At 39.8% G+C, this 10,901-nt stretch overlaps 1 protein-coding gene across 1 annotated transcript in view; it reads right to left on the reverse strand.

Moving 5' to 3' along the window:
• Window positions 1-2,692: 2,692 nt before the first annotated feature.
• Window positions 2,693-10,901, reverse strand: part of LOC112137057 (mitochondrial coenzyme A transporter SLC25A42) — a 10,352-nt gene continuing 2,143 nt past the window's right edge. Inside the window, exons 3-8 of the mRNA XM_024259173.2 lie at window positions 7,155-7,266; window positions 7,027-7,052; window positions 5,882-6,048; window positions 5,054-5,170; window positions 3,741-3,892; window positions 2,693-3,667 (exon numbers count right to left, since the gene is read on the reverse strand). Of these exons, the coding sequence (XP_024114941.1) occupies window positions 3,342-3,667; window positions 3,741-3,892; window positions 5,054-5,170; window positions 5,882-6,048; window positions 7,027-7,052; window positions 7,155-7,266 (900 nt within the window). The 3' untranslated portion in view covers window positions 2,693-3,341. The remainder of the gene's footprint in view (window positions 3,668-3,740; window positions 3,893-5,053; window positions 5,171-5,881; window positions 6,049-7,026; window positions 7,053-7,154; window positions 7,267-10,901) is intronic.

The following is a 10,901-nucleotide window of genomic DNA, read 5'->3' on the forward strand; positions in this document are numbered from 1 at the left end:
ATGAACTCAATGTCTTTGAACACAAACAAAATGCTAAAACTACGTGTTTTAGCATTTTGTTTGTGTTCAAAGTTTAAATAAGCTTTTTTTTAAAATAAATACACCTCAATGAGCAAATGTTCTGATGTTTATTATATATGTATGTATACGTATGTATAGGTGTGTGTGTTTGTGTGTGTGTAATGCACCCACAAGAGGACACAACCCAGAGTCCTCTTGTGCCGGTCCCAAGTCCGGATAAAAGCAGAGGGAGGTGTGACAGTATATAAGAACCCATTCTCTCAGCAGGAGCCATCAAGATTCTATTACATTCCCGGATTGGTGTAGCTGGAGCCTTGCTCTGGACCTGACTACCAGGTGGGCGGGACCCTCCCCAAGGTCCCTCAGTCCTGCTGACACATGTCCCCTTGAAGAAAAAGAGGCTGAGGACCGACCATCCCCATGCTGAACTTACAAAGGTGGTCGAAGAGGTCATCAATGGCAAGGGACTGGGACTGGATGGAGCCCAGAACCTGGTGACTCTGTTAGTGTGGGACTGTCTTAGCTGGCATGTCTCCGCAGCAGAGCATGGCAGTCGGGGTCAGTACTACTGGATGGCAGACAGGGGTGGTGGTTCCCCTTTTCAAGAAAGATCGAGACAGTGAACCCCACATTATCTCTGATGGGAGGTTGCACCAGTGTTCAGCAGCGGAGTCGAATCAGTGTGAGAATGTGTCTGTGACTGTAAAGCGCTTTGGGCCTTCAAGGAAGGCTTTCCAAATAAGTAATTTTAAGCTTTTACCTTCTTGTTTTTTCCTGTTGTTTTTTCCACATTTGTCCACTTGCCCCCCCCCCCCTAACTGTTTTGGCCAAATTCGACATTTTTCCAGTTTTTTAGGCTAATTTGGCATTTAGCTAATATTTCAGGTACATTGCAGGTGTTTTAACTAATTTAGAATTTTTTGAGTTTTTTTTGGCTAATTTGGCACTTTGCTAATATTTTAGCTATCAGCATCAGCACTTTCTACTATCAACTTCAGCGTTTTTAGCTATCAATTTAAGCATCTTCACCTATTAATCTATTGCAATTAAAGCTATATATCTAGTTTTTGAAATGTCTTATCTGAGAAGTTGACAGTTACCCTTTAGACCCCTAGCAGTGAAGTGTCCGCTACGACACAGGTGGATCCTCTTCCTCAGGTTGCACCTCGGGATGGGGACCTGCAGCACTGCCCTGCTGTGGTGAAAACAAAACAATCTGACAGCAGAAGTGGGATTTGCTAAAATAACATTAGGTATATATTTCTGTAATGTTATCAAATCTGACAAATGAGAACATTTTCAATAATTGTTGGGGCTTTGTTTTTGCGAGACAATAATCTTTAACTGAAACTAAATAAATACAATATTTTGCTTGAAAAAACATCAATTATTTTTCTGGTGGAGTCCAGATTTGGCTGGTCAACTTTGAATGTTACTGGCCACCCCGGCTAGTAACCAAAAAGTTAATTTAGAGCCCTGCTTACATCTAACATGGCAGTAAATGATGCCTTCAGAAAAGTAATGATAGATTGGCTTTTTTATTAAATAACAAACGAAAATGTTTCAGTGAATTTAAGATGATGAGATCAGATTTTAAATGCAGGGCAGACTGTTCTGGACTCTCCATGTCTTCATTTAAAAATGATAAATATTTCTGTTTGACACTGTGCACGTGACATGCTGTGCAGTGACATCCATCTAAGTCTTTACAGCCATGTGGTCTAAAACAGGGGTCCCCAAACTACAGCCCGTGGGCCGGACCCGGCCCCCCAAGGCACAATCAGGCATGCATCTTTTTTTTTTATCCCAATCTGACTGATGGAGACTTTTAATTCCATCCTTCTGCAGTCTGAACTATGACGGGCAGGGCCGGCCCCGGGCATAAGCTACATAGGCAGCTGCCTATGGCGCTATCTGGTGGAGGGGGTGAGAAATCGGAATGATTATATAGTTATTTTTTTCTTTTTTTCTTTGTTAAGCTGTTTGATGCATCACTCATTTTATGTCAAAAATAAAAAAGTAATCATTTTAAACCGTAAATAAAACAACTCAAAGTTCATTCTCTGGAGGGGGCGCACAATTTTTTTTTTACAGTTTAACACACCACTCATTTTGTGTTAAAAAATCTTAGTAAATACCAAAATAATCAAAAAAGCTAGCAGAATGCCAGTTTTTAACACTTTAAAACCATAACTTTTTACCATAATTATGAATAATAAAAAGGCAGGAATATTATTCCAGAATAAATCAACTTAAACCTTGAATAACTTTAAATATTTTGCTCTCCATAAACTATTGGTTTCATTTTTTAAATGTTTTAGTATTATTTTTTTCTGTGACTATAACAGATGAATCATTTAACACTTGTCTATGTGTGCCTTTCTGGAGAGACAAATGTTTACATTTAGTCTGTGATTGCTGCACTTCTTCTGTTAGCCTACAAACCGACCGCAGCCCCCCATCAGAGAAGGAAACTTCCAGTGGCCCTCACAAGAGAAACTCCGGGGACCCCTGATCTAAAATATTCTCCTGAAATGATGGTCATTTTCCCACAGCGAGAGGCTCTGTTCAGTTCCACTTCTACTGCTAGACTCGCTCTTTCACAGGCAGACCTCTACTGACACCTCTCTCTCTCGCATGGCGCCCTCATGTGGAAGAGACGACTTCCTGCTCAGAGATGCAATCCTTTAATGCAAGGTCATGCTGAACACACATCTTTACAGAAGTTGTACCCATGAAATGTACATTTCAATTAAAAAAATAAAGCAGCACATTTTCTACATGAAACTGTAGGAGTGAAAGCAATACACAATTCTACCCAATAAGAACATAAACCGTTTGCTGTTACATATATTTTTATTGAATTAGAGTCTATGATGCTGTTCTGATTACCCTCCGTGTTGGAGGGACGGTGAAACTGTGCAGGCCTGCTGACACGATCATTAACCATCTATATAAACGGTCCAGGCACCAGGATTATCACAGCGTATATTCACTTTGTCGCACAAAATAATCTGTTTTACTAAATGAAAGGAAAGTGCAAAGGTTAAAGCAGAAATGAGTGAAGTCATTAAAAACGAGGATTCCTTTCAGATTTAGGGTTTCACTAAAACATTTGATGATGTACAGCCGATCCAAACCGAGCAGTTCTGCTGGGTTTGACAGTCTTTAGCAGATAAGCTTTGATTAGCAGTAAAAACATGAAGCCTTGTTCCTCATCTCTGATGTGCGTCTTTAGGCTGAACAGTTGCAGCTGAACAGCACAGAGCAGACCCCAGTCCTCATCCTGGTGCTCTCGACTCGCTCGGCTCCGCCCCCCTTCAGCTGACGGAGTAACCCATCTGATGCAGCTTCAGCAGCAGGTTGTGTGTGATGTCAAAAGCGGTAAAGCTGATCCCCACGGCCACAGGCCCTTTCAGCCAGTTCATGCTCAGGCCTTTGTACAGTCCGCGCACCACTCCTTCCTTTGTCACAACCTCGCGGATCGTCCCCAGAATGGTACAGTAGGACGAGCCGGTGACTCCTGCCGTCTGCATGCGCCGCCGCACCACGTCCAGAGGGTATGAGGCCGACTGTCCAATGAGACCTGCACAGGCGCCGAAGGCCAGGCGCTCGTGAGGGTAAGGCTGGGACCGCTTTGTCCTTTCTGCACACAAACATGACCAGAGCGTTCAGGCACACACTTCCCTCAAAGGGTCCGGGAACAGAACGGGGATTACCTGCATGGAGTTTTTTGAGCGTTTCATAAGTGAAGAAGGTGATCCCTGCGTATGGGATGACGCCGAGGATGGTGGGAGTGAAGCCTCGGTACAAAGTCCGGACTCCTTCTTCTTGAGAGATGCGCACAAAGACGTGCATGATGTTGCTGTACCTGCAGGGGCAAAACGCAGACAAATTCAGTCAGTTTTTTTTTTAGGGCTGCCATGATTAGTCGACTAATCAAGGACTAATCTACTATGAAAATAGTCCATGACTAATTTAATAGTAGATTAGTCGTTACTTTATATTATCTGGAGTCAGACTGTAGTAAAGTGTAAAGTTATAATGGCATTCAGCTAGCTTTATGGAGTATTTTGGCATTTATTAAGGTTTATTAGACTATTTTGGAGTTTAGCTAATATTTCAGCTACATGCTAGTTGTTTTGGCTAACCTACGTTATTTTCAGTTTTTTAGGCTAATTTGGCATTTAACTTATATTTTAGCTGGCTATCAACTTCAGCGTTTTTCAGCTATCAATTTCAGCATCTTTAGCGGCCAAGTTCAGCTTACAGCATTCACACTAGCACACTAGTTCATAGTTATGTTAAAAAGTTATGGTTTTAAAGTTTTAAAAATGTAGTTTTAGAGTGTTCAATAAATGTTTATCCTGTTCGGCCCGTGACCTAAGGTGTGTTTTGGATTTTGTCCCCCTGTTTGATTGAGTTTGACCCCCTGCTTTAGGAAATACTTGAAACAAATGGTGCCGTAGTTCTTTAAATGACCCAGTAAACAAAACAAAGCATGACCTCTGCTGTAGAGGTCAAAGGTCACCTTTTATTAACCTTTATGGTTGTAGGAACAGCCCTCAGCACTCAAAACACAGTCAGCTCTTTTACAGCAGATAAAGGCTTCAATCATTACACCCGCATGCTGACCTCTGACCCAACCGTCACGGAGAAACAAACAATCAGATCCGTGAGAGAGGATGTTGTTTTTGATGACTGTTTATTACGCTTTGAAAAGACAATTCCAAGAAAAACAAGGGTCAGCAGCAATTTAAAGATCAATATCAATGCCTGTGAAAATTCCTGTTGAGCTCATCATCTAATGTCAGAAAACGAGCTTTTGAGACGAGCTCAATGACGTGCAGAAGACTTTCTTTTACAGCTGTCATTCATCACGTCTGTTTTTAGAAAGTGGAATCGACTTGAAGGTTGCTATTAAAACCACCAGGGACCACACAGGAATTACTTTTTTTAGTAAAAATCCTGACACCTGTGTAGTTTAGGGTTTGGGCCCAGATATTAAGGACAGGTTTCTCTGATCACTTACATTTCTTTGGCGGTGACCGCCATTCTGGCTCGGACCATGTCCAAAGGGTAGGTGAGCATGGTGGCGGTTATACCAGCCAGAGAACCCGCCAGCAAACGTGGGAACGGAGGTAGAGCCCTAAAACAAAGATGGCAGATCTTTGTAATTAGTCTAAAACACCACATTGGAGCAACTAGAAACACCTGTCAGTCAGGTGTTCCAATACGTTTGCTCTCTTGAAAAGTGGGAGAGTCAAAGTAGAGATGCTATGTCTCGAGTTATCACGGTTAGATATTAATACCTTGAAATGATTACTGTATTTTCCAGAGTATAAGTCAGGTTTTTTTTTTTTTAAGGCATAAATAGTCTCATATATTGTATATCTGAGTATAAGTATTTGCTACTGACAGCAGCAGAAGAAGTGTCGTCCAAAACAAACATGGAAGAGAATCTGATTGTTTTCCTCTTAAACTTTGATATTTTCCTTATACAGATCAAAAGATTAGTATTATTGTATTTATTATTTATTTATTTTTTTAGCTATGCTTGGCAGATTTGTTCTGAAACATCAGACTTTTCTCCCAAAACGGTGACATACTCCTGAGCAACTCATACTCTGTAAAATACGGTATATTCATCTTTTGATCTGAAACCCAAATGTCTTCAACACACAACATAAACAGAGGACTTGTTGTTCCAATCCTTTTGAGGGGCTGTATCTATCCATTTAAAGATGAATGAATTTAAGATTACCTGGAGGCCTTTTTCAAACTAGCTGACAAAGACATGAAAAGTTTGGAGATGCAGAATGTATTCTCAGAGAGAACAAAGCTAAAACTTTGTACTTACTTTTCCTGGAAGCCATAACGCCCCCCCAGCAGTTTCTTGTACTGTTCGTGTGCGCAGAACTGGATGGCAGCATAGGGCATAACCCTCACCATGGTCGCAGAGTTGCCCCTCCACAGACTGAGCAGCCCATCTTTCAGGTAGGTGCAGTAAATGAGCCTGAAGGCCTCCTGGACAGAAAACAGGCAGAAGGTGATGCTGTTTTTCACACCTTACTGAGCTTAGCTTAAGCTTCAGAGAACGTTATTCATGGTAGCATAAGCCTCAACAGCATGCACAGTTCCTGGACGATTGTATAAACCTCTGAAATAGAATAAGAACAATAGAAGTCTGACAGATAGTAGCTAGTGAAGAACATGTGCCATCTACTGCCTGTGGTGTTACAGAAGGAAAGATGTAAAGGTCAGTTCCTCCAGGATTTCGCGATGTTGTGATCACAATTATTAATGAAGATCCAAGCAAACTCAGCAATGTGCTGCACACCTTTCAACTTTCAACAACACCGCAACTTTGACCAATCCACTGTGACAACTCTGGAGTCCTTCTCTGGCGGGCCTGCACACCCGCTCATGTAGTGTGTGTGTCGGCGTGCGTTCAAGCGGCCACTTTCAATGAAAGTGGCACGTAGAAGTCGCTCTATTTGAGTCGACTTTTCAAAACAGAGCAGATCATTACTAACAGAAGAAACCAGATGTTGTTCACCTTTCAGCTTATCCCATTTGGGGTCACCACAGGTCACCTGGGTTTTTTAAGTTTATCATTTTTCCTTGGAAAATGTTGTTTCATTCTAAAGTATGTTTGTATCAATACAAATATTTGGGTTTTTATGAGCAGGGAGGACCAAAAGTTCCTTTTGTGTTTCACGTTCCATTGACGTTAAATGTTGTATCTGATGATGATGCTGTATTCCTAGTGCACATGTCACAATGAAAAAGGCTGCAGTATAAGAATGTGAAGTTTAGTTAATAAACATTTTTAGTGGCTTTTCAAAAATATATGTATTAAAAAACATTTTTGTCGCAACTTTTCACGAAAGCTGCCGCAGTAACAGGCGTTTTTTAGAAAAATCGGCTGGAAATCCTGGAGGGTCTGAAAGGTCCACGTAGATAGTGTTTATGAGCTCCTCGTGCGCTGATAGGAGATCTCACCTTCGCCGAGAACCTTTTAGAGGACACTGCAACAACAAGAAGATCAGCTGTTAGTGACAAGTCAAACATAAACTGAAATAAACTTCTACTTGTGAGGAAAAGCCCAGATCTCTCACGGTCATGCTCACCCTGGAATATGATTTTGGTGCGGTCCAGAGGAGCGATAACTGTTTTGGCCACCGCTCCAGCGAACGCCCCACACAGCAGGGAGTCCACAGCAGACAGTTTGGGCCTCAGCTCCTGTTTAGACCGACACACGTCTCACCTTACAAACACATCAACTTCACCACAAAAACATCCCAATGACATTACAGTGATAGGGGAGTTTCCTGTTTTTATCTGGTTTATAGACGTCACATGCTTATCAGTGCCACTGCTATCTGTCAGGAGAAATTGGCTCAACTCTTCAGTCACAGAATGCACAAGACTGTTAACTGTTGACTCACAACAAAGAGAGAACACACCGTCCGGGCTTTAATCAAGGCGAGCCGTGTGTGTGAGTAGGAGTATTATAGTCATGTGGCGTGAAAACAAACATGTTTCACAACTCACACTTTCATTCATTTCACTGACTGGCCTGAAATACCTGGAGAACCACTCCAATGAAAACGTTTTTTAAACATGATCTTTTTTTTCTGATTATGAAAGGCTGTTACTGTATACTGTAAAGTAGGGGTGTGCCAAAATATCGATATTGCGATATATCACGATATTTAGTCCTGCGATCGATTCTCGATGGGTTCTCACCAAGTATCGATATTATATTTTCATTTAAAGAGGCTGTAGCGCTGAGCGTGCGAGTCGCGCGCCGGAACTATTGCGCAGATGGACGGGCTCCGTCGGACTTTTAATAGCGATGCACGCGCTCATTCGGGAAAAGCACCGGTGAGATACAGGCTCTGTAGCGCGTGTGTGAAGCATGTCTACCTGTCAGCATTTATCCTCCATCTGTAGGAGATCCAGCCAGTAAGAAGTGACTTTGTCTGAGCGCTAGAATGTCAGCGATCACTTACTTCCTGTTTGCCGAGGGAACTGAGCGCGTGTTTCGCAGTTGTGTGTGTGTACACTTCAAGTAGCGTCGGAATTTTCGCTTTCATGCACTTCAATGTTTAACCTGCTGCTGTACGGTGTAACTTTGGTAAATTTATAATGTGACGTTTTCAAACAATGTAATCACTTGTTGCTAATGTTAATTTAAATAATTTTTTAAACAATAAAAGCAGGATTTGATGTATGAACTTAAATTTAAATGTAATTAAAATAAAGTACATGAATTCACTGTGAAATTAGGGAGGTTGCTAATTAATTGAAGCACTTAAAATGATATCTGCCATTATTATGTTTTAAGGTCTTTACCTATTGACTGCTGACTGACCAAATGGAAAATAAATAAAGATTGGAAAAATAATCTCAAGTGACAGTCTGAGTAAATCAGCCTTCATTTTTGGATGCTCAGCCCTTTTCAAGTAAAGGAAAAGTGCGCAAAAAATTAGGTCAATTTTGAGAGAGGCTGTAAAACATTATATTCATCATCCTTTGGTGTGACGTTGTTTTGGAGGTAGATAGCTGTCGTCACTTGATTTATTTAATTTTTGTTCTGTTGTTTACAACAATTCTGCACTAAGTAGTGTGACTGCTGATCATATTTACTATTGTTAACATTGAATCTGACAGATAATTCCAATTCAGTTGTTGTCAATGTTTGTCAAAGACATAGTTTTACTGATTTGAACAATGTTGCACAAAAGTGTCTATAATTTGTTGCACAAAATAAGAAAAGTTGTTTATTATGATTGTGTTTAAGCTAAAAAAGATAAATGGAGATATATTTTCACAAAAAAACACGTTCTTCTATATAATGCTAGTTATTAGAGAGGATTTTTACCAATTATCGCAGTATCGCGATATTATCGATATCGTGAACCATGTATCGCGTATCGTATCGTATCGTGAGGTACCCAGTGATTCCCAGCCCTACTGTAAAGAAGATTAAGCTAAAATCTAATAGTGAGAATGTTCAGTAGATATTCTCACAATAGTGATTCTCCTGCTGAGTTCTGTAAGTTTTTCAGCACTTAAAAACTCAATCACACTTTCAGAGATTTCAGTGATCTTGGTATCAAAACATTCAATTCATCCAGGACATTACTGCCTGTGTTTTTGGTATTCATAAACTGTATAGTTTTTGAAAAGTTGAGCAAAATAGGAAAAGAATGAGAACGTCTTCAAATTTTCAAAATTTTAAGCATCAACAAGACTTTACATTCATGGGTTATGTTTTTATCTTTTATAGTAATCTTCAAAAAGAAATGGAGTTTAGCTAATACTTGGGCAACATGCTAATGATTTTGAGCTAATTTCTTACCTACTGGAGTTTATTGGCTAATTTAGAGTTTAGTTTATATTTTAGCAACAGGCTAATGTTTTGACTAGTTTAGTTTACTGAGGAATTTTAGGCTGTTTTGGAGTTTAGCTAATATTTAAGCAGCGAGCTAGCTTTTCTAGGTAATGTGGCATCTACTGAGGTTTTTTTATGCTAACTTGGAGTTTAGCTAATATTTTAGCAGCAGGCTAACATTTTTGGCTAATTTGTGATCAACTGAGGCTGTTAAAGGCTAATTTAGAGTTTAGCTTCTGTTAAATATCAACATGCTAACGTTTTTGTCCAATAAGCCCGGAAGAATTTTAGAGTTTAGCTCATATTTAAGCAACACACTAAATATGTTTGCAAATTTGGCATATATTAGGGGTTTTTAAGCAATTTTACTACATTTTTTACAGAAATTTAGGTTAACTTCAACACTCTTTCATAGTTCTTCAACAAAATTTCCAGCCCTTTAGCAAATTTAATATTTTGCATATAGTGTTTGCATTTTCAACAAATCCCTTCAGCAATTACAGTAAAATGTGTCACCATTTTCAGCAAATAGCTTCAACATCTTCAGCAACTGCTTTCAGCAAAAAGCATTCACAGGCAATGCAACTTTTCTAGTTTCTAAGTTTTCAAATTGTTATGAATCAGGAGCAGATGAAAAAATGCTGTTGGAACAAGCTTGAAGCAGTGATGTAGAAACTACAACCTGAAGGTCAAAGTCTCCCTGCTCCTCTCCATTCTGATGCATCCACTTTTAGATAACTAGATCTATGAGCATCTCTGTTTTCTCTTGACTGTCAAATGTCATAATCATTATTAAAAGACCAGTGGGAACGCTTTAAAAATAGATCTGAAAATGATCAGACTGGGGGATGAAAACCAAATAAATAAACCTCAAATGCAAGATTTACTGGATTTCTTCACTGACAAAAACTGTAGTTATGAAAGAGATAATCTGGATATATTTGCACTAAGAACCAGATTACAAGCTTGTGTCTGCTTGCTTTGCAGCAGTCTTATATTTGTATAGGAACAGGTTTTAATGTCAGAATGTTTCACTAATAAAGGAGTTCAACCACAAAACTAGACTAAGACTGAAACAAGAATCTTCTCCAAATAGGCCAGAGTGCATAGGTCAATGTGTGTTGGATTCATCTCCCCGTATATGGAACTCCTTTCTCTGTAACAGTAATGGGAGATGACATAAAGCGCAGGACTGTCACCGCTTTGATAGTTTAAAGCAGGGGTGTCAAACTGAATCGCACAAGGGGCCAAAATCACAAACACACCTTAGATCACACAGGATAAACACCTATTGAATACAGTCAAACTACATTTTTAAAACTTTAAAACTGTAACTTTTAACATATCTATGAACTAGATATATACTAGTGTGAATGATGTAAGCTGGATCTGGCTGATAAAAATGCTAGTGCTGATAGCTGAAGATGCTGAAATTGATAGCTGAAAACACTGAATCTGATAGCCAGCTAAAATATTA

Source organism: Oryzias melastigma, linkage group LG4 (assembly GCF_002922805.2).
Source record: "Oryzias melastigma strain HK-1 linkage group LG4, ASM292280v2, whole genome shotgun sequence".
Taxonomy (NCBI): domain Eukaryota; kingdom Metazoa; phylum Chordata; class Actinopteri; order Beloniformes; family Adrianichthyidae; genus Oryzias; species Oryzias melastigma.